The 25,000-nt window shown below is 44.1% G+C and overlaps 2 protein-coding genes across 2 annotated transcripts in view; one reads left to right on the forward strand and one right to left on the reverse strand.

The window, feature by feature from the left end:
• The window catches only part of LOC310799721 (E3 ubiquitin-protein ligase TRIM47-like), a 495,544-nt gene that overhangs the window by 48,846 nt on the left and 421,698 nt on the right, over positions 1–25,000 (reverse strand). The window lies entirely within an intron of this gene.
• Positions 15,063–25,000, forward strand: part of LOC310799569 (putative neural-cadherin 2) — a gene marked incomplete at both ends in the record, with an annotated part of 132,344 nt that continues 122,406 nt past the window's right edge. Inside the window, one exon of the mRNA XM_083662159.1 lies at positions 15,063–16,095. Within this exon, the coding sequence (XP_083518285.1) occupies positions 15,063–16,095 (1,033 nt within the window). The remainder of the gene's footprint in view (positions 16,096–25,000) is intronic.

Here is a 25,000-nt window from a genome sequence, read left to right on the forward strand (position 1 = left end):
TCAAAAAACGCAATTGACGAACATGTTCGTCCTTGGCACTCTACGTTACTAAACGAAATGACGAACATGTTCGTCCATGGCACTCAATGAGTTAATAGTCTGTTCGTACAACTGTCGCCAAAAGACTCATTCTGAAGGAATGGAAGTCCTCCTCTTCACCTTCTTTTCAGATGTGGCTGATGGACATGATCTCTGTTGTAGATGGAGAGACTCGGGTCCCTGAGAACCAACTTGGTTTTTGGCCCTCAGGCTATAGATGATTTGGGCAGAGGGAGTTTTTGTTGTTGTTGTTGCAGTGGCTAGATAGGGGAGATAGTTAGGAGATAAGATGAGTATGAATATGACCTAGACACCCTAGAGTGTAGACACAAACCACAGACCGAAAGCATAGAGAGACTGTGATCCGGCTATAATGGGGTTGAGCTCACCAGCGTCAGAGTGCTTCTGGGGCACCGGATCACCAGCCTAACTATACACCGCGCCTTAATACCCGCTGGCTTCTTCTCAGTAGCGTGGCTTGAGGGAGTTCTCCGGCGGCCCCGGTATGCTCTTTGATATATGGGCTCTTTGAGTGGGAAATCCACATGATATTACTCTCGTGCTTCAGGCCGTGTCAGAGAGCGAGTGGAGAGATATTGGGAAACGCACTGAGGCGGCCCCTCCGCGCAGCATCAGCAGCAGCACAGTCGCACTGAGGATCGGCACGTAGCCGTGCACTTCAATATTGAGCGAAGGTGAAGGGGGATAAATCGTTATTCAGTATTTATTTTCATGCATTATTGAGGAGAAGTAAAAACAGGAAGATATTGGGCCTGGAAAAGACTGAAGGAAGTTGAGGTAGGTAGAGGAAGACCAAAAACAAGATGGATTGACACCATAGAAGAAGTGACAGGAGAAGAAGACCTGGGAAGACTGGGACCATCTTACACAGGAGAGAGACATGTAGGAGGATGATCATCTGCAGTCAGTCACCAAGAGTTGCAAGCAACTTGACAGAACATAAAAGAAAGTAAATCAGAATCAAGACGTCCTCTTACCAAAACGACAGAATAAGTCCATTTCCAAACGACACATGACCGAGTGTCCCCCCGTGTCTTTTCAGCATTTGTCGATGCCACCGGTGCGTGCGGTGGTGACAGCGGGAGACCCTCTGCGCTCGCCAGTGAGATATGAGGAATTGCGTTTCCTGGTTGAAAACGGTGCCGCATTAGTAAAACAACTTGGTTGGGTTTAGACAACGAGAACAACTTGGTTAAGTTAGGATAACGGTTTGGTTTATGGTTCAAAACGGAACACATCGGGAGTGGGACACAAACAGGGTCTCTTGGGAATAGGGAGTTTGGAAGACAGGGATGGTACCGGTACACCTCGTTGTGTCACGGATGCATATTCACATCATTGGAACATTTTGTATTGTTGCTGTATTCAGCATTAAAATGTTCCCTTTGATCATGTCTCTCTGAGAGCAATGGTTACATGCAGAAGTTGTGAGTTTGGAATTGCAAGGTTCTATCTGGGTGGAGTGCAGTTCATATCCAGCACCAAGGATCTGACATAGCAGCTACTGTAGCAACACTGTTCTTTTTAAATATCCAAAATCCAAAAGATTAATTCGAAAGAAAAGAAAAATAGACACCCCACAAGCATAATGAAACATTCGAAGACCATGGATATGAGGGTAACTCAATCTTGATGATGAAAAAGTCACAAATTCCAAACTCATGCTATGCTGTAGTACAATATGCATTGGTACCATTCATGTCATGCTAGCTTGTCGGGAAGTGGGTGCAATAATGCTCCAGATTTTGTCAAGGGAATATCTGCCATCACTTCATCCTGGAGCCGGGCCTGGTTTGTCTGTTTGTTTGTTTGTTTGTTTGTTTGTTTGTTTGTTTGTTTGTTTGTTTGTTTGTTTGTTTGTTTGTTTGTTTGTCTGTTTCTTCGCCTGGTTGGTTGTTTGGTTCAAATAGACAGAAAGCTACAGGCTAGCATTCCTGGTTGTCCCTATCCTCTGTCTGACACACACACACACACACACGCACGCACGCACTCACGCATGCATGCACGCACACACACACACACACACACACACACACACACACACACACACACACACACACACACACACAACATTATGCCCAGCCAATTTACAACCCAGTGGATCTCCAGATTGTGTTTGCAGCAAAGTCCAATTGGCGCCTCTCCAAAGCTCTATTGAGCGTATTCCCTGTCTGTGTTTTCTTTATCGTCCTATCAAGATATTTCCCCTGATGGCTATCTGTTGCCGGTGAGGGAGAGAGACAGAGACAGAGAGAGAGAGAGAGAGAGAGAGAGAGAGAGAGAGAGAGAGAGAGAGAGAGAGTCTGGATAATGAACCCACACCTTCCTCTCGCTCTCTATCCTCCCTCCCTCTGCCTGGATCTTTGCATGTTGAACAAGCATGTTGATGGTGCCTCCAGCCTGGTTTAGGTGGCTGACATGATTCCACAGCTGATCATTCACTCTGAACAATGAGAGAGAGAGAGAGCGGAGTGCAAGAGAAGGACAAAAACATAAAGTTTAGAGGTGGAATTAATACTGGGTAGGTTTTTTTAAACGGTATATGCAGGAATCCTGAAGTTAAATTCAATCCGTTTTAAGACCTTTTTTTAAGACATTTTCATCACGGGGACAACGGATGGAAATTAGCCTCGTGCCACGTGCAACGTGCTCGAGCCTCGTGCTCGAGTCTCGTGCTAAATCCGTCAATTTTTACACTCTGATTATGTTCTTTGTGTTTTTATTTGCACTGTCCCGTCCAAATAAACAAATCAAAGTCAAATCATATTTTAAGACCTCAGTGCACTTTTGTCACGTCAGCAATAGGGGTGTAAATCACAAGTTTCATCACGAGACGATGTTATAGATTATTTGGACAACGATATGATATTTGCTGATATCACAAAGTCTGATACGAAATCGATTCAATTCAGGGGTCTGCGAGCGATATGAGACTATATCATATGCCCATTCAACACAATCAGCACAATAGCTACAACATTTAATACCTCTCAAATGGCGATTAAGACTTTTTAATAAAATGTTCCCTAAATTGATTTATCGACTTTGAATACTTTTCAAGACCCCGCAGATACCCTGTAAAATACAGACAGACGAGGAATTAAGCCTGGGAAGGTTTGTGAAAATGAGTTAAGCCTGGGAAGGTTTGTGAAAATGAGTTAAGCCTGGGAAGGTTTGTGAAAATGAGTTAAGCCTGGGTAGGTTTGTTAAAATGAGTTAAGCCTGGGAAGGTTTGTTAAAATGAGTTAAGCCTGGGTAGGTTTGTTAAAATGAGTTAAGCCTGGGAAGGTTTGTTAAAATGAGTTAAGCCTGGGTAGGTTTGTTAAAATGAGTTAAGCCTGGGAAGGTTTGTTAACATGAGTTAAGCCTGGGAAGGTTTGTTAAAATGAGTTAAGCCTGGGTAGTTTGTGAAAATGAGTTAAGCCTGGGAAGGTTTGTGAAAATGAGTTAAGCCTGGGAAGGTTTGTTAAAATGAGTTAAGCCTGGGAAGGTTTGTGAAAATGAGTTAAGCCTGGGAAGGTTTGTGAAAATGAGTTAAGCCTGGGAAGGTTTGTTAAAATGAGTTAAGCCTGGGAAGGTTTGTGAAAATGAGTTAAGCCTGGGAAGGTTTGTGAAAATGAGTTAAGCCTGGGAAGGTTTGTTAAAATGAGTTAAGCCTGGGTAGGTTTGTTAACATGAGTTAAGCCTGGGAAGGTTTGTGAAAATGAGTTAAGCCTGGGTAGGTTTGTGAAAATTAGTTAAGCCTAGCTGGGAAGGTTTGTGAAAATGAGTTAAGCCTGGGAAGGTTTGTTAAAATGAGTTAAGCCTGGGAAGGTTTGTTAAAATGAGTTAAGCCTGGGAAGGTTTGTTCAAATGAGTTAAGCCTGGGTAGGTTTGTTAACATGAGTTAAGCCTGGGAAGGTTTGTGAAAATGAGTTAAGCCTGGGTAGGTTTGTTAACATGAGTTAAGCCTGGGAAGGTTTGTGAAAATGAGTTAAGCCTAGGAAGGTTTGTTCAAATGAGTTAAGCCTGGGAAGGTTTGTTAAAAAGATAAAGAGTTAAGCCTGGGTAGGTTTGTTCAAATGAGTTAAGCCTGGGTAAGTTTGCGAAAATGAGTTAAGCCTGGGAATGTTTGTTAATAAAATGGCCGTGTGGAGTGATCAATAGCAGTTAGGGGGTCTGAGTGTGTGTCAATCTAACAGCTTGTTCGTGAGCTTGGGGGACGGAACCCAGAGCAGCCAGATTGACGTCCCGCTTTACTGACACTTACTGGGTCTGCTTTGGATTTCAATGCTCCTCGTCAGTGCCTGTCACTTGTCACCATAACGAGTGGAAGATGACAGCTTGGAGCGGAGGGGCCCAAACTTTGTGACAAGGACAGCTGAGGGATCGCCATGTGACAATATAGTGATGGGGCCGGGACGACGATTATGAGGGAAAGCGGATGAGAGCTGTTTAGTAGGTATTTTTACAATGCATTTTGGTTTGGGCCTATAGTCTATTGCTTTGTAGGCAATCTGGGAACCCAGAGTCTATTTTTATTTGAAAGATAGACTCTGGGACAGACCTACCTTTTTTCCCGGCTTCCTGTACAGAGCGCCTCTCCTGCCACCGCCACTTCCTTTTCCGTGTCCGTTTCTAATAACGTTAACGCAAAAACACCCACACAGGGAAGTGACGTGCTCCACTGTTTACAGTCTGAATAGCAATTTGCGAACAATGACACCTCCAGTCATTTCCCACTGTTGTTGTGAGACGAGTTGAGTCTTCTATGCAGAGTTTTTGCAGGACACGGAAAAGGAAGTGGCGGTGGCAGGAGAGGCGCTCTGCAGGCCCGCGGGAAGTAGGGGTGCTGCAGGTGCTGCAGCACCCCCTAGATTTTTTCCAAAAAAAAAAAAGTTTTTTTTTTTTTTTTTTTTACAAATGTAATTAAAAATATTTTGCAGTGCACTATGTTCCTTTCTTGTTTAAGAATGTTTCGGGAAATGAAAATGTAGCCTTATTTAAATAGAATTATCAACAATAACAATCAAGGAAGTTACATGCTTGTAGGCTATAGAGAAGAAGAAGCGCGCATGCACGCACATGTTGTGTTGAACCAACCAACAACCAATACGAATTGTTTAATCTGGCAATAAAGAAATGTGAACTTGACATGCTATTTTAATAGCCTACTCAAAAATGCACCTCCCACTATTACAGCAAAGAGAGGAGTCAATGTTTCTTGATATATGCCATTCAGATCAGAATAATTAGTCTAGTCATTAAGTTTGCTGATAATATTTCTATCATGTTAAGTCTGTGTCATGTTAACTGGTGTATTCAGAGCAAATAGGGAGATATAGAGCATTATCATCATGCTATATATCTCCCTCTTTGCTCTGAATGAGTGAGAAAAGGAGAAAATACTGAATAATTACATCACAATAGTATCCTAATGTTAATTTAAAATGAGATATTCCTCTAAATATGGCAAAAAAATGTAAAAAAAAAACGTCCAAATTTTTTTCGGTGGGGCCCTTGCGGGCCCCACCGAGAGTCCCTTCCTCCCAGCACCCCCTGCTTAAAATGACTTCCAGCGGCCCTGGCGCTCTGTACAGGGAGCTGGGAAAAAATGTAGAGGTGTCCCAGAGTTTATTGTTCAAATAAAAATAGACTCTGGGTTCCCAGATTGCTTTGTAGGTGACCTGACTCAAACCAGATCAAATATAGGTAATAATATCACTGCAAAGAAATCTGCATCTTAAATCAATTAGTCAATTACTGAATCCAAAGTACGAATTTTCTTAAAACACGTGGAAAAACAAACTGCTGCTAGCATGCCTGTGTTAATGTCGGCCGGCGTTGGTGTCTTTCGGAGGCGGTGGCGCTCCAAAACATGGCTGTCCCCTCCAAACCTCTTTGACTGCACTAAGGCAAAGTGGTGACGCTCAAGCACATTATTTTGCCCAGCGCACAAAACAACAACGAAGACAAAACAACAAAGCTGAAAGAGTCCAATTGAATTGTGCGTGCGGTGCCGCTGTAGCTCGTATGAGGTCAGCACTCGGCTTCTTCAAGTGACCACTTTGCTCTGCGCGACCCGACATCCGCTATGTATCAATAGGGAAGCGCTTATATGAAAAGCACTCAGATGGATCACCTTTGACATTAAATTCAGAGGAAATTATGCCATATTCAAGCAGTGGGCAATACATGTATACATGGACAGTATTACGGCAATATAGCTACAGTAATAGAAAACCAGGAATTACAGAGTTTTCAAACATTAAGATAAATTTGCCCTTCAATATCTGGATTTGTTTAGGTACATACAATTCAAAGATTATTAAGGAAGTGAAAATGGAGAGTCCACAAGAGATCAACTTTGGCCTAATAGTAATTGTACGAAAGTAATCTCTATGTTTTATGAACGCCCCTAAGGCATTTCAACATTATAATATGATGTTGAATTGCCTTTAAGACTTTCATTTAAGAGATAAACATTTGGTAAAGTAAGTAAAATCTTCCCTGTTGGAGACAGTGTGGTTGTTAGATGCACTACACCGCACACACATATTTTGGGGATTTGTGAAAATTGTTAATAATTTGATGAAGATGTACATTCAGATTAATCTGCTTGGATGAAAGATGCTGTTGTCATGCACTGTAGAGAGGGATTAAGATTGCAGCTATGAAAGCCATAACTATAAGCTGGTATAAATAAGCCTGAGTCTCCTGCAGAACCAGTGGTGGGACATGGAAAGATTAACTTATATACTAGGTTTTTTTTAGGTAAGATTGTTTGTGAAGAGAAGAGAGAGATACTTTACCTGTAGAAACTACAATGACTCACATCTTGTGTGTGAATTCTATAGGCTACTGAACATGTTTATTTTATTTTTCTTTTCTTATTAATGTGGCCTCCAACATTATCTCTGTTTCTTTTTATTTTGATTTGTTCAATTATTTTTCTTTCCAGTTGATATTTGGATCTGGATTTGTGTATATTTGTTGTACCCTGAAAATCCAATAAAGATTAAAGTATTAAAAGAAGGAAGGGGTTATTATGAGGGGCGCCTGAGAGGGCTCACACATTGTGTTGAGTTTTATTTAAAGCCTACAAAGACGCACGCAGACAGAGAGGAGATAAGAGGGAGAGATGATTCAGTCTGGCTCACCAGGCCATTGTCACTGTCAGCGGGGAATAATACTGTCTGCACAGTCATGCTTAATAATACTGTCTGCACAGTCATGCTTAACTGCTGACTGCTCTCTCTCTCCCTTTCCCTCCCCCCTCTCTCTGTCCCCCTCTCCCTCCCTCCCCCCTCTGTCCCCCTCTCCCCTCCCTCTCCCCTCCCTCCCCCTCTCTCTTTCTCTCTTTTCTACCTGCTGTTCTTTATGCTGTGCTAAAGTATACAGTAGAGAGCGTTTGATAGGACAGACGTCTCATTCAGTCAAGCTGTTTTTGTTTAAAATAAGTGAAAAAGATTGTCAACGAGGTGAGACAATTTCAAGTGTATCCCAATACAAATAATCTAGTTTCAACAGTTCTCTTGAATTACAAGATTTTACCCTCGTACTATAATAATTTAATGGAGACTTTTATTTACAAGTATCTGGGACGAGCATGGGGTCGATTTGTACCCCTAATTATGCGAATTTGTATGTTGGTCTTTTTGAAAATAATTGTGTTTTTAACCATGAAATCAATACACACTTGCCAAAAATTCTGCAATGGTATAGATATATATTGATGATGTATTTTGTCTGTATCAAGGTGACCCAAATGAGTTGAATCAGTTTTTTATTAGCCTAAACAGTTTTAACAGTAATCTTAAATTCACCATGGAGCACAATGTAGAACAAGTTCACTTTTTGGATATGTGGGTCAGAAAACACAATGGCACTTTGTCCACTACCCTCTACCGTAAGGAAACGGACAAAAACACTCTATTATTTGCAAACAGCTTCCACCCTACCCCACTAAAAAGAGGCCTCCCCAAGAGTCAGTTTTTCAGACTCAGGAGAGTTTGTGAGTCCATGGCAGATTTTATTGAAAAAGCTGATGACATGAGAGCCAGGTTTGTACAACGCCGATACCCTATTGAATGGGTTAAAAAAGCTTATGATGCGGCACTTAATAAGCCCCGTTCAGACCTTTTAAAAACAAAAGAAAAAAAGAAAAATAACTTTTCTGTCACATGTATCACTACCTACTCCCCTCACTCTCATGTCATAAAACCTATATTTAGAAAACATTGGCACATTTTAAAATCAGACCCAGAATTAGCAACCGTTTTTAAGGAACTGCCCCTCTTTGTACACCAGAGGGGAAAAAGTCTCAGAGACCTGTTGGTCAATGCTGATTTTGCACGCAATAAGCCCCCTCAACCTCAGCAAAGGTTACTGAGTCCACTGCCCAACGGCAATTACCGTTGTGGCAGTTGTGCCCAGTGCAACAACACGTTTAAAACCAGCACTTTTTGCCATCCTCACTCCAACAAAAAGTTTTCCATAAAAAATGTCATCACTTGTGCTTCCACTTTTGTTGTATATCTGTTACGTTGTCCCTGTGGTCTTGTCTATGTGGGCAAAACCACCAGAAAATTAAAGACGCGTATAAGTGAACATAAAAGCTCCATACGCAGGAACGACCGGAATTATCCAGTCGCAGTGCATTTTAATGATGCCAAACATGATATCTCAACCTTACGCTTCTGTGGCATAGAACAGGTCAGCCTACCTCCTAGAGGGGGCGACCATTCTCGTTTTTGAAAAAACGAGAAGCTTTTTGGATTTTCACTCTACAGACTTTGTCACCAAAGGGCTTAAATGACGAATTTCTCTTACAAGTTATGTTGTAATTATCTGTGTGTACATTTTTAAGACTTTTTTGTAGCAACCATTTTATTTATTTTTGCTACCATAATATCCTCTGTATATGTTTTAACACTTGTCTTTCTTCTTTTATAGGGACAGAATCTATGATGTTTTTTCTTCCCTAGTGGCCACCAGAATCCCATGTTGAAGTATTCTGTCTTCCATGTAATACAGGGCTCGATCCTTTTCCTGTTATGATGTTGTTGTTTTTCTTATATTTTGTGTAATTTTGGCCATCACCTGTATATATTGTATTATAGATAAGCCAGGGTATATGGCCTATTATACAGGGTGTATGGTGTATTTTCTCATATATCTTCAGTCTTCTGGCTTACACCTGCCATTCTCCATCTGGTAATTATCATCAATTATGATGTCAGGATACAATGCTGCGACCCAATTGGTCCACATATTTGTTTGCCAGCCTATTTAACTGGGTCCCTCCTTCTTCCCTGTAAAATGAATCTGATGAAGGTCGTGATGACCGAAACGTTATTCTTCTATTAAACTTTTATTTGCATTTGGAGACAGTGTGCGGGAGTTACTTCTTTCTCACTGTGTCGGGTTTTGCCCTTCTCCGACGCACCTGTCGCGTAGGTGTGCGAAAGCCTTTTCTCCTCACCCTCGTACTATAGTAATCTGCCTTATATCTTATATACCTTATATCTGCCTTAATATCTCTTCATAGTAATCTGCCGTATATCTCACCATACTTTTTCCAATAAAATTCTCGAAACCGGTGAAGCTGCACTGGGAACAAGGGAAATTGGCAGATTTTGGAAAACAAAATTTTAGCAAGCGCACGCACACACACACACACACACACACACACACACACACACACACACACACACACACACACACAGTGCCCCCGGAGGCAGCAGGACTCACTACAATAAAAACACCTTTAAAAAGAAAAGGTTCATCCAAGGCCACAAGCTGCATGATCTGAGCTCATTATAACTTCTGTGAGTATAATAAAAGCATCAGATAAACGGCTGGAAATGTTATGTTAATTATTCTAAAATGCTGCAATTTAAAGCAAAGTAATGCCTCCTTCATCATGACGCTGCACTTCTACACTACATCCTCACACATTAGCTTTTTGGAAAGAGCCCAATTTCTGTCCAATTTATGCCCAAGAGTTTTTCTTTTGTTATATTACTTTAGCAGGGGGCAGATGACCTTCAGCACCCTGATTTAGAAGTTAGTCAAACAAACTTTTATTTATGAACAAAGTTTTGGTCTAAACCTGCAGCTGAATTACCTCGCTCACAGAGTTGGCATGCAGCCTCTCCTCTCTCCCCCCAGAAGGGTTTTCATAGTCCACTTCACTGGCTGATTAAAACTCGGGTCACCTGTGTGCTGCTCCGGAGTGCACTGGCTGATTGCAACTCCGCTCACCACCACGCTTCTCCACTCATGGTGCTGAACCTGTGTTGGTGCATTTTGCCCACTAATTAGCCATTTCTGCCCATTTAGTCGGCCCTAATTACCGAATTCTAAACTCCGGCTCTGTTAGGTCACCAGCAGGGGGTGCTCTTTACACCTGCCGAAAGATTCAGCCCGATCGATGGCACGTAAAATGGCATAGCTGTGGCCCAACATAATTTCTGCTCACTCACTGTCACACACACACACACACACACACACACACACACACACACACACACACACACACACACACACACACACACACACACACACACACACACACACACACACACACACACACACACACTCACACACACACACACAGACTTTGCATTCTTATTATAGGATGCAGGATGCAGGGTTTTAAGGGAGCAGGAGTTCAAACACAAGGAGGCACAAAAAGCAAACACAAAGCCACTATCTGCAGAAGGCTTTTCTGAAGTGGCACTTTGAGGGGTTATTAACTCAGGTTATCAGTGTTCATGCCTTGGAACCGGAGTGGGAAGAGTAACTTTAAAAGGATTCTCAATTTCTTAATGTCACAAACACAAACAAAAGCAGGATAGAAATAATAAAATCCGGCAGGCCGCCGACAGTAGGGGACAACAGGGTCAGTTGTCCCGGGCCCTGGAACCAGGGGAGGGTGGGAGGGCCCTCTAATTGTCTAACCGTGCAAGCGGAGCCGACGTGGAAGCGAGGCGAAGCACAGGCAGTTTCGTTTCAGCATCCTTGTTAACAGACTAGACCGGTCACACTGGCACAGCGCAGCGCAGCGCGGGCGGCTCACAGCGATAGTTTTCGCCTCTGGTTTATTTTTGATGCAAGCCGCGTGCGATTGTGTGCAGCCAGGCAGGTTGTGACCGGCGCGGAGCAAAACAGAACGCTTCTGGTGTGAACGGCCAGGCTCCTGCTCGAGCTGAAGTTACGTATGGCACGTTTGTGTTTGCGCCGTAAGTGCCTGTGTGTGTATGGAGGAGGGTTGGGGCCGTATGGGATCATGTTGTCCCGGGGCCCGGGCGAGATATGTGGCAACGTTTCGAGCCTGAGCTCTTCATCAGGTCCTCTCACGATAAGACGACGATGAAGAGCTCAGCCTCGAAACATCTCAGCAGAATTCAACGTTGGAGCATAAGACGGTGTGGCTTCTATTCTTTCTATTGTGATTTCTATCTAACCCAGCACACCCAAAAGTGATATGCGTATTTTTTCAAATTTTACAGATCCTCAAACAGACTCGTATTAGATTTAGTCCCAGGGAGTCAGAGGAAGATTGTGTTGTTGTTGATTTAGTATTGAATTTAGTATTGAATTTTTAGAACTGTCTAGAATGTGAGGTGAAAATTGTTCAATCAGGAGAGACTAGTGAATGAATAAAATAAATGTTTTATTACAATACAGAATATATTTTATATTGACAGAATATATAGTGAGAATTAAGACTTGTCAAGAAAATCTTTGGTGGTTGGTTAGACACTACAGAGAGATGTTGAGATCGAGGGGCGCCATGCCCTGAGCAGCAGCAAGGTAAATCCCCCGTGGAGAAGGGACGTGGTGGTGGTGGCTGATGATGATCTCCTGAGACTGATGAAGCTGGTGACTCTGATGGATCTGCGAAGACTGGGAGCTGGAGGGATGCCTCATGACAACAGACTCCTTTGGATAGAAAGAAACATAGCATTTGAAAAAGAAAGCAGCAATATGATTGGCTTACAATGGAGGTGTGTGAAGACGTGTCGCGATGCTATTCGTTGAGTTAGTTAATCGTTGAGGCCAGCTGGTGCAAACAGCTGATGAAAGATGTGAAGGGCAGGATGGAATCAGAAGTGAATTCAAGCTTAAACGTGCAAAATGATAATGTCTTCCTGACTGAACCTCCGCTAGAGCTTCATCGGTAAGTATGAAACCTAGAACTACAATTAGTCATTCTTATCTACATGTAAATGGAATAATTCCATACACTTAAAGGGGATTGAACTCCTCGTTGCCCGGGGCATCCCTCAAGGCCCCCGGACCTCACTTTCGAAACCACTAAACTATAAATAAATGGATAAATAAATAGATACATGAATAAATAAATAAATAAATGGGTGATGAACCTCTTACTCTAAGTGTAAAATGCCTCTGGAGCCTCTATACGGGTCCCTGCCTGCCTGCACCACATGAGACTTTATCTTCTCTTCACTTCACTTTTAAAAATGACCCGTTTGTACATGACTTTAATCTGATGGACTGAAGCGCTGTTGGGAAGCCATTATGGCCTGCTGGATGTGTGAGACTGGACAGTGAGTGATGACGGGGACCTCCTCTCTGCTGCAGGCCCACAGCGTGTTTGTTTATGTGTGTGTGTGGCTGTGCCTGCGCGTACATGCGTGTGCATGTTTGTTTATGTGTGTGTGTGGCTGTGCCTGCACGTACATGCGTGTGCATGTTTGTTTATGTGTGTGTGTGGCTGTGCCTGCGCGTACATGCGTGTGCATGTTTGTTTATGTGTGTGTGTGGCTGTGCCTGCACGTACATGCGTGTGCATGTTTGTTTATGTGTGTGTGTGGCTGTGCCTGCGCGTACATGCGTGTGCATGTTTGTTTATGTGTGTGTGTGGCTGTGCCTGCACGTACATGCGTGTGCATGTTTGTTTATGTGTGTGTGTGGCTGTGCCTGCGCGTACATGCGTGTGCATGTTTGTTTATGTGTGTGTGTGGCTGTGCCTGCGCGTACATGCGTGTGCATGTTTGTTTATGTGTGTGTGTGGCTGTGCCTGCGCGTACATGCGTGTGCATGTTTGTTTATGTGTGTGTGTGTGTGTGTGTGCCTGCGCGTACATGCGTGTACATGTTTGTTTATGTGTGTGTGTGTGTGTGTGTGCCTGCGCGTACATGCGTGTGCATGTTTGTTTATGTGTGTGTGTGGCTGTGCCTGCGCGTACATGCGTGTGCATGTTTGTTTATGTGTGTGTGTGGCTGTGCCTGCGCGTACATGCGTGTGCATGTTTGTTTGTGTGTGTGTGTGGCTGTGCCTGCGCGTACATGCGTGTGCATGTTTGTTTATGTGTGTGTGTGTGTGGCTGTGCCTGCGCGTACATGTGTGTGCATGTTTGTTTATGTGTGTGTGTGTGTGTGGCTGTGCCCGCGCGTACATGCGTGTGCATGTTTGTTTATGTGTGTGTGTGGCTGTGCCTGCGCGTACATGCGTGTGCATGTTTGTTTATGTGTGTGTGTGGCTGTGCCTGCGCGTACATGCGTGTGCATGCTTGATCCGACACGTTCCGCTTGGCTGTAGAATTCATTTCCTGGTGAGAGGATCCGTTACCGCCGCATCATTCCCGCTGCAGATGCGTTTGCTGTTGGGTGCTTGATAAGCGCATCATGCGTTCACTAACACCAGTGTTTATTTGCTGTTTATCACTGGGTACTCTACTACTACCTCATGTGTCCTCGTGATGAAAATTGATGTTGCCAAACTGACAGGCCTGAGCAGTTTCGTCTCAGTGCGTTTGGTGCAAGACAGCGCAGACATGCAGTTTGCAGCAACTCTAAGTGCATGACTGAGTGTGATCCTGGTGTGAGATCAGTCAGAAGGGAGAGGAGAGGAAATGGAGATACAGTAGATGCGCAATGGTCAAGTCCAGGTTCAAGTTCAACTTTATTGTAATTCGCAATACACAAAATTACGATTGCATCCAGATCACAAGATGCAATTCAGAACTAGTAATAAAATGACGATAAAGATAATAAGTGAAGCTATATAAATAGCTATACTCTAACTATTATTGCACATACAGGAAACAGAGGGAGGGAGGTTTACTGTCCTCAAACTGAGAAGCACCAGCTGTATATTGCCAGATGATGCGTGGAGAACCTTTTTTCTATTATTGCACATACTAAGATTAAGAATTACGGAATAAATAATAACAAAATATACAATTATGTAGCCTACAGAGACATTAAAATTGACCATTGATGGTATAAAATGTATGTGTTAAACTAAATGCTTATAAAAAAAAGTCATGGTCTCCCCCTATACTCATTCAGTGGGCTATTCCACTTCTTGTGATTGTGTTATTTGATTTAAAAGCTCATTTTACTTGCAGTGGCATCAGTAGAGAACTAAAATAATCTAATAATAATAATCAGCAGCAGCAGCAGCAAAACATACTTTGCTCAGCCCAACTTGAAGATAATGTATAGAAAGAATGGATTAAAAAGGGAAAGGGTTGTGTGTGTGTGTGTGTGTGTTTAAGGGATTTAGATTGTAAGTCGATTGTCTGATCCACACTCCCCAGCAGAAGGTGGCGTTAATGCACCAATAAGCTGGATGCCAACCACCGTAAATGAAGAAGAAGAAGAAGAGGAAGAAGAATAAAAGTGTTGTGATTCAGGGGGGCACGTGGCATGCTTGCCTTTGCCTCGGACCCCCAAAGCACTGCGTCCGCCCCTGTGCGCGCGGCGCACACTCGAGCTGAAGCCGTTTTTCCCCGGTATAGGCACGCGCATAGCAGCGCAGACAGAGAGCAGAGGAGGACGCGCTGCGCAAACACACACAAAGTTCTCCTGCGTCCAGTTGAAGCGGGACTCGGCTGTTTCCATGGTGATTTAATGGAATTTAATGGAAGTTGTGGATGATAAAGGAAAAGAGGAGAAATATCCCCAAGGAACGAGCATGGCTCTTTTCCTCGGCATCGGCCCGGTGTGATAGGATCGCTTCAGCGCGGTGGAGCGGAGGAGACAGTCATGATTTGGACCAACGTGTTTTTACCGCTTCTCCTTTCCTGCGCCCTCGCGAACAGGACCGCGGAGCCGCGTGTGCCGTTCTTCCACGGACATGTGTTTGAGAACTCGGCTCCGGGCTCGCGGGTCAACGGGCTGAGCGTCCCGTTAAAGCGGCTTGACTCACAGAGGCTGTGCGGCACCGGAGAGCCCGGCTCGGCGGCGGGGCACTTCAAACTCCTGGGCGACGGCAGAGAGAATTTCCGCGTGTTTGCTCACCATAAACGCGGGCACGTGTTATTGAAAACAGCGGGGGTGTTGGACCGGGAGGAGCGGGCTGAGTATGCGCTGGCTCTCGGTCTGTGCTGCGGGCAATGCGCGGGACTCTCCGGGGAGGAGGAGGGGGACGAATCTCCGGTAGCGTCCGTGAAGGTGGACGTCCTGGACACCAACGACCACCGGCCCGCCTTCCCCGGTGCCGCTGTGAAGCTGAGCCTGGATGATGCCACCGCGCTGCGCACGGTCATCTACACGGTTACCGCGCGGGATGGAGACAGCGGCAAGAACGCGGAGCTCATCTACTTCGCCGTGCCGAGAAACGGAAGTTTCTACGCGGTGCCCAAAACCGGAGAGATCCTCTTAGTGGACTCGATCCTCGGTCTCGAGGGGCCCATTAAATTCAACGTGTTTGCCCGGGACCGTGGCTGCCCTCCGCGCACCAGTCAGAGCATCGCCGTGGAGATCAATCCCCGGCAATGGCCAAACTCCCAAGCGGGGAAACGGAGACCTAAAGCGGCGTCACGCAGGTCCAGGTCAGCGCTGGAACCCGACAACCCGGTTTTCATCAACGTGTCAGAGGACGCGGGAATCGGTTCCGTGGTGATGAACCTGAGCCCGGTGAGGTTCCAGTCTGCCACGTTCGAGCTGCTGGAGCCTGACCCTGAGAGCTCCCCGGTCAGCGCGACCCGGGACAGCGGGGATATAGTCATCTCACGGAGACTGGACCGAGAGAGCGAACCTCACCTGGAGATCACCGTCAAAGTCCAGGATAAAAGAGGTAAGCAGGCGATAAAGTGGAGTGTGTGTGTGACTGTGTGTGTATGTGTGTGTGTGTGTGTGTGTGTGTGTGTGTGTGTGTGTGAGAGAGAGAGAGAGAGAGAGAGAGAGAAAAGCAAGCTCGTATTTCTCACCTCAGGCTGTCTCAGCCTGTCACAGCATGATGTTTCCAAAATGTATTATTTGTATTTGCTGCTCATTATAATTCTATATTTGGTGTAAGACGTGACCTTACACCAAATACCTGCATGTTATTATGATCTTTACAGATCCGATCAGTGCGTAATTACGCACGGAGAGGCAGACTCGATCAGGTGGTTTCCAGACATTTTGGCGTCAAGCAAGCACCCCCAAAATACATCCATATTAGACCCCCCCCCCCCCATTTGATAATATTTTGGCATAAGGAGCCCCTTCTGAAATAAAATATTATTTACGACCTTATACAGAATTCTATAGCTGTGAAGGTGACTAAAGGACCATAAACAGTCATCCTTGTAGATGTCCCAGGCCATTGTTTTAACCTCTAGTAATTCAATGCAGTGAAACTATTCCCATTAAGGTATAGTCATTTTGCTGGGAACACCCTGGAACCTCTCTCAAGGACCCCTGGAGGTCCCCGGACCCCACTTTGAGAAGCAGTTTGCATAACAACTCTCAATGTGTTCAGTGTTTACAAATAGAGTGAGATTCACTAATAGAATGATGGTGATGATGATGATGATGATGATGATGATGATCGCTGCAGGGGAGAAGTGCGCCATCATACCAACAGGTTAATTATCACCTGCGGCTAAAGCAGAGAGAGAGGGAGAGACAGAGTGGGAGACAGAGAGAGGGGGGAAGAGAGGGAGAGACAGAGAGAGGGGAAATAGAGGGAGACAGAGAGAGGGGGAGAGAGAGACAGAGGGGGAAAGAGACAGAAAGAGCGAGGGGGGGTAGAAGCAGGGAGAGAGGGGGGGGGGGAGAGAGGGGGGAGAGAGAGATTACATGTAACCACACTCACATGAACAATTTGCATGTGCACCAATGACAATGAGCTTGACACTAGAGACTAATAGACTCTGTATCCACCATAACATGTTTAGTCTATCTATCCATCTATCGATCTATCTATCTATCTATCTATCTATCTATCTATCTATCTATCTATCTATCTATCTATCTATCTATCTATCTGTGTGGTTTGCTGGAAAGACAGTTGCACAGCTTGTTTCATGAAGGCCAGTTCATAGTGTGTCTGGGGGTTTGAGTGAGTCAATGGGACATTATTGATCCTGATGGAAGGCAGAGAGTAAACTGGCATCAAATGCTGATTCACTAATGGCTGCCTTTCACTCCCATGTCCTGCTTGTGCACATTCATACAGTCACAGCCTCTCACTGTCTTTTACTGGCTGTGGCAGGACTGCTGCAGCATTTGAAAATGCATTCTAGATCACCAGACAGCAGCAGAGTATGTTGTATAGCTCCACATCAACAGACAGCTTGCTGCTGTGTGAGTAGAAGGTGGACGTTCACGTGGGACATTTGGCATATCTGTCATTCATGTGCGTGGAAAGCAGCTAAGGTGGTTGCTGTGTTGTTGCTGTGGGCGGGACTTGAAACACTTTGAAGCCATCTGTTCTCACATTTCATTGGCTGGTGAAGCCGGGGGCGAGCGCATGATGTTTACCTGCACTCTGTCTTCAAGTCAGCCATTTTACGTTTTCTTAAAAAGATTTTTGCGGCAGTATTGTACTTCACTACATTGTACGTCACAACCATCACACACAGGACATATTTTGTGGCTTTGCATAAGCATCAGAACACGGACCTCCATACATTGAGGAATTGTGGAGCAGTTTCACAGTGAAGGGAAACCCAGCAGAGAAGTGATTTGAAGTAAAGTCATCTGGCTTTTCTTGCCACCTAATTCAGGCATTTCAAATTTTTCCAATTAAAATAATCTAGTTTGAACTCTGACCGAAATCTTTGGGATCGGCCAAGAAGCATTGGCTCACTCTGATATTCGACATAATGCATGGGAATGTTGCCAACACAGTGCATGCTGCTCATTGTGTTTGGGTGTTGCACTTGTCACAGTTTTGTATTATGATATATTCAAGTTCACGCAAAAGACCTATATGTCAGTTGGAGGCACATTGCATTAAGACTGTTGTTTTGTGGCTAAATGTGCTTTGGGTGATCGGATTTTCAAGGTCTCTTGGGTTGGTTGCAGTTACACCTGATGACACACACGCACGCGCGCGCGCGCGCACGCACGCACGCACGCACACACACACACACACACACACACACACACACACACACACACACACACACACACACACACACACACACACACACACACACACACACATCCATCCAGAATAAACACAAGGTTGTGCTTATTGTGAGCTGAGGGTTTTGTAGACAGATGGTTATTAGCCGCCTGTTATTCCTTTTGCTTATCAGGATGAAAAGGAGTCTGCAGCATTGGCTCCTTCAAAGAGCAGAAATGGCTCTTATCTTATTTACTGGTCTTATTTTCTTATTTTACCTTTTGCGGATACACATTATACACATTGGATACACATTGGATACACATTGGATACACATTGGATACACACACACACACACGGATGCACATGGATGACATTTTGCTAATTTGCTCAGGTTTTGATGAATCCCTGACCACGCCCCCCTCTGCCCCCCATCTCTGTTGCTTTCTCCCTCTGGTGCCTTTCTGCCAGCACATTTCTTTCATTGTTGTTTCTGTTTGTCACAGTTCATTAAGAAACTTTAAGACATTTTCCATTCCCAACTCCCCGCACCCCCGTCACTGTAATTATTTCTCTTCCCCGGGCATTTCCGATCACTCTGCTCGTTCACGTCACAACTTTCTGCAGAAAGTCCTATTTTCTGGGGCGTTGCTGCTGAACGTCGCCACAGAGCCTGCGGAGAGACAGTCAAGCTGAAACCCAATCCTCTGTTTCAGACACCGTCAAAAGTGCGGTCGATGGACGGCAGATAGATGGTGCAGAGTTACTGTGAGTGCTGAGAGGAAGAGAGACTGCTGCCTTTGCACGGGCAAGTTAGAACATCGGTATCAGCGAAGGAGCTACATGTCATATTTTCATGCATCAATATGTCAAATGACTGTAAGTACCTTGACCATAAACAAATGAGACCAAGATGGAGAGACGGTTGCCTCTATCTCACACCAGCAGTATCATTAGTGCTAGTGTTGCTATCTCACACCAGCAGTATCATTAGTGCTAGTGTTACTATCTCACACCAGCAGTATCGTTAGTGCTACAGTAGTGTTACTATCTCACACCAGCAGTATCATTAGTGCTAGTGTTGCTATCTCACACCAGCAGTATCATTAGTGCTAGTGTTACTATCTCACACCAGCAGTATCGTTAGTGCTAGTGTTACTATCTCACACCAGCAGTATCATTAGTGCTAGTGTTGCTATCTCACACCAGCTGTATCATTAGTGCTAGTGTTGCTATCTCACACCAGCAGTATCATTAGTGCTAGTGTTGCTATCTCACACCAGCAGTATCATTAGTGCTAGTGTTGCTATCTCATACCAGCAGTATCATTAGTGCTAGTGTTACTATCTCACACCAGCGGTATCGTTAGTGCTAGTGTTGCTATCTCACACCAGCAGTATCATTAGTGCTAGTGTTACTATCTCACACCAGCAGTATCATTAGTGCTAGTGTTGCTATCTCACACCAGCGGTATCGTTAGTGCTAGTGTTGCTATCTCACACCAGCAGTATCATTAGTGCTAGTGTTACTATCTCACACCAGCAGTATCATTAGTGCTAGTGTTACTATCTCACACCAGCGGTATCGTTAGTGCTAGTGTTGCTATCTCACACCAGCAGTATCATTAGTGCTAGTGTTACTATCTCACACCAGCAGTATCATTAGTGCTAGTGTTACTATCTCACACCAGCGGTATCGTTAGTGCTAGTGTTGCTATCTCACACCAGCAGTATCATTAGTGCTAGTGTTACTATCTCACACCAGCAGTATCATTAGTGCTAGTGTTGCTATCTCACACCAGCAGTATCGTTAGTGCTAGTGTTGCTATCTCACACCAGCAGTATCATTAGTGCTAGTGTTACTATCTCACACCAGCAGTATCATTAGTGCTAGTGTTACTATCTCACACCAGCAGTATCGTTAGTGCTAGTGTTGCTATCTCACACCAGCAGTATCATTAGTGCTAGTGTTACTATCTCACACCAGCAGTATCATTAGTGCTAGTGTTACTATCTCACACCAGCAGTATCATTAGTGCTAGTGTTGCTATCTCACACCAGCGGTATCGTTAGTGCTAGTGTTGCTGTCTCACACCAGCGGTATCGTTAGTGCTAGTGTTGCTATCTCACACCAGCGGTATCGTTAGTGCTAGTGTTGCTATTTCACACCAGCGGTATCGTTAGTGCTAGTGTTGCTATCTCACACCAGCAGTATCGTTAGAGCTAGTGTTACTATCTCACACCAGCGGTATCGTTACTGCTAGTGTTACTATCTCACACCAGTGGTATCGTTACTGCTAGTGTTGCTATCTTACACCAGCAGTATCAATAGTGCTAGTGTTGCTATCTTACACCAGCAGTATCAATAGTGCTAGTGTTACTATCTTACACCAGCAGTATCATTAGTGCTAGTGTTACTATCTTACACCAGCAGTATCATTAGTGCTAGTGTTGCTATCTCACACCAGCGGTATCGTTAGAGCTAGTGTTGCTATCTCACACCAGCGGTATCGTTAGAGCTAGTGTTACTATCTCACACCAGCGGTATCGTTAGAGCTAGTGTCGTTAGTGCTAGTGTTGCTATCTCACACCAGCAGTATCGTTAGTGCTAGTGTTGCTCTCTCACACCAGCGGTATCATTAGAGCTAGTGTTGTTAGTGCTAGTGTTGCTCACATTTAAGACCACATTTTACATTAACCTCATTGCCTCCCAACTGTTGGGAATAGCATGATCCTCCCACGTGCTACATCCTGCCGGTGAAGCTCCCCACTGTCAGGTGAAAAGAAGTGGCTGGCAACTGCGCTTGTGTTGGAGGAAGCATGGTGCTAGTCTACAGCTCTCCCCAGATCGGCAGAAGGTGGAGCAGAGGGGCAGCAGAGGGAAAATTTGCCAAGGATAATGGGGGGGGAAATCAGGGGGGAAAACTCATGGCCTTGCAGCTTCTGCAGTATTGGTGGTCAGGGCTAACATCTTCTCTTTGTCATGTGAAGGTTCAGTTTAGGCAAGTAATCAGAAAGGGAAAAAACTGATCATTTATAATTCATATAAAACAAGCTTTATTCTGATTTTGCTTTATAACCCAAGAGTTATTATGTAATTTTGTTGGACGGAAGGAAGCTGGATAGAAACAGCTGTGACCCTCATTCCCCCTCAGTCTATATGTGGAATTGTAACTTCCCAAAATCTTTATGAATAATTCATTGTAGTTAGCAGCAACAAACTGTGGCAAGATCAATTTTAACTTTGGAGCAATAAATCTGATTTTAATGGAGAGAGTGTTGCGCGTCGTGCATATAGCTTCTTTTTTTTAATGGAATATGGACCGTTTTACAGTTTCACCTCTGCTCCCTTTATGCCAGCGCCAAAAACTTTTGCACATCTCAATTAGGGTCCAGCATATATATACATCTTTTTTAGACCAATATCATCAGCAATATTGCCATTTCATAACGAACATACGGTATTTCATCATTAGTACATCATTGAAACTGTCAGCATTTCAGTCACAATGACCTTCATCATGTTAGTGAATGTCACTATTTTAACTCTGGAGCAGTGAATCAGATCTTTATAGTGAGAATGTTGTGAATACATTTACTAAGGGCCCTTAACCCATTGATACCTGATGCAGCATTTGCGTGTATAGCCCTCATTTGTGTGTGTATCCCTTTAAGACCGCGAACCGCGTCACGCGGTTCGCGGTCTTAAAGGGATACGCACACAAATGCTGCATCAGGTATCAATGGGTTAATTCAAGAAAGTTCTTTCTTGTTATCACATGACTGGCAATACTGCCTCCCCTCTTGCTGCTGTCTCTTCTGTCCTCTTCAGCAACAGAGGAAAGAGTTGTCCTTTGCGTCATGCTTAGTGCCTTAATGGGCAGAGCAAGGCACTAACAGCTGACAGGGTGACGGGTTCAATTCCCACTGGGGCCATCATGCAGGCTGAAATGTATGCACATCCGGCAGGTGCTTAGGATAAAACCATCCAAATGGCATCTATTATGCTTTCTATCTATTATGCTTTCTATCTATTAAACTTTCTCTACTGCTTTAGTCTTTGCTGCCCTGTTTGACGACAGAAGTCACATGGCAGCACTCTTGGCCTTCATTGGTCAGAATGGGTCAGGTGTGGGGAAGGTCTTTCTGTCAGCATCAGCTATGGTTGACACAACAAGGTCTCCGTCCGAACGCTGTCAACTCATTGGTCCAAATAAACCCGACTAGAGGGGTCAACCGCTCCAGGGTTGGAAAGAACTACTCTGAAAACAAGTATGGAACTGCTGCAATCGCCTTAGGTGGTTCCATCAGTGCACTTTTACATGAACAGGGGCTTGAAGACCATCAAGAAGCTTTGTTGTTAAAACAAAGGCTTTTGGAGAACATCAAGTGAAAAAATAGCTGCTCTCTAACTGACGTGTCTATAGAGGTAATATGGTGAGAGGAGTCTACTGTAGCTGCTCTCTAACTGAAGTGTGTATAGAGGTAATATGGTGAGAGGAGTCTACTGTAGCTGCCCTCTAACTGAAGTGTGTATAGAGGTAATATGGTGAGAGGAGTCTACTGTAACTGCTCTCTAACTGAAGTGTGTTTAGAGGTAATATGGTGAGAGGAGTCTACTGTAGCTGCTCTCTAACTGACGTGTGTATAGAGGTAATATGGTGAGAGGAGTCTACTGTAGCTGCTCTCTAACTGAAGTGTGTATAGAGGTAATATGTTGAGAGGAGTCTACTGTAACTGCTCTCTAACTGAAGTGTGTATAGAGGTAATATGGTGAGAGGAGTCTACTGTAGCTGCTCTCTAACTGAAGTGTGTATAGAGGTAATATGATGAGAGGAGTCTACTGTAACTGCTCTCTAACTGAAGTGTGTATAGAGGTAATATGATGAGAGGAGTCTACTGTAGCTGCTCTCTAACTGAAGTGTGTATAGAGGTAATATGTTGAGAGGAGTCTACTGTAGCTGCTCTCTAACTGAAGTGTGTATAGAGGTAATATGATGAGAGGAGTCTACTGTAACTGCTCTCTAACTGAAGTGTGTATAGAGGTAATATGGTGAGAGGAGTCTACTGTAGCTGCTCTCTAACTGAAGTGTGTATAGAGGTAATATGATGAGAGGAGTCTACTGTAGCTGCTCTCTAACTGAAGTGTGTATAGAGGTAATATGATGAGAGGAGTCTACTGTAACTGCTCTCTAACTGAAGTGTGTATAGAGGTAATATGATGAGAGGAGTCTACTGTAACTGCTCTCTAACTGAAGTGTGTATAGAGGTAATATGATGAGAGGAGTCTACTGTAACTGCTCTCTAACTGAAGTGTGTATAGAGGTAATATGATGAGAGGAGTCTACTGTAACTGCTCTAACTGAAGTGTGTATAGAGGTAATATGATGAGATGAGTCTACTGTAGCTGCTCTCTAACTGAAGTGTGTATAGAGGTAATATGGTGAGAGGAGTCTACTGTAGCTGCTCTCTAACTGAAGTGTGTATAGAGGTAATATGATGAGAGGAGTCTACTGTAACTGCTCTCTAACTGAAGTGTGTATAGAGGTAATATGGTGAGAGGAGTCTACTGTAACTGCTCTCTAACTGAAGTGTGTATAGAGGTAATGAGAGGAGTCTACTGTAACTGCTCTCTAACTGAAGTGTGTATAGAGGTAATATGGTGAGGAGTCTACTGTAACTGCTCTCTAACTGAAGTGTGTATAGAGGTAATATGGTGAGAGGAGTCTACTGTAACTGCTCTCTAACTGAAGTGTGTATAGAGGTAATATGGTGAGAGGAGTCTACTGTAACTGCTCTCTAACTGAAGTGTGTATAGAGGTAATATAGTGAGAGGAGTCTACTGTAACTGCTCTCTAACTGAAGTGTGTATAGAGGTAATATGGTGAGAGGAGTCTACTGTAGCTGCTCTCTAACTGAAGTGTGTATAGAGGTAATATGATGAGAGGAGTCTACTGTAGCTGCTCTCTAACTGAAGTGTGTATAGAGGTAATATGGTGAGAGGAGTCTACTGTAGCTGCTCTCTAACTGAAGTGTGTATAGAGGTAATATGGTGAGAGGAGTCTACTGTAGCTGCTCTCTAACTGAAGTGTGTATAGAGGTAATATGGTGAGAGGAGTCTACTGTAGCTGCTCTCTAACTGAAGTGTGTATAGAGGTAATATGATGAGAGGAGTCTACTGTAACTGCTCTCTAACTGAAGTGTGTATAGAGGTAATATGGTGAGAGGAGTCTACTGTAGCTGCTCTCTAACTGAAGTGTGTATAGAGGTAATATGGTGAGAGGAGTCTACTGTAGCTGCTCTCTAACTGAAGTGTGTATAGAGGTAATATGGTGAGAGGAGTCTACTGTAACTGCTCTCTAACTGAAGTGTGTATAGAGGTAATATGGTGAGAGGAGTCTACTGTAGCTGCTCTCTAACTGAAGTGTGTATAGAGGTAATATGAAGAGAGGAGTCTACTGTAGCTGCTCTCTAACTGAAGTGTGTATAGAGGTAATATGGTGAGAGGAGTCTACTGTAGCTGCTCTCTAACTGAAGTGTGTATAGAGGTAATATGGTGAGAGGAGTCTACTGTAGCTGCTCTCTAACTGAAGTGTGTATAGAGGTAATATGTTGAGAGGAGTCTACTGTAGCTGCTCTCTAAC

The sequence above is a fragment of the Poromitra crassiceps genome, assembly GCF_964638095.1.
Source record: "Poromitra crassiceps genome assembly, chromosome: 28".
Classification (NCBI taxonomy): Eukaryota; Metazoa; Chordata; class Actinopteri; order Beryciformes; family Melamphaidae; genus Poromitra; species Poromitra crassiceps.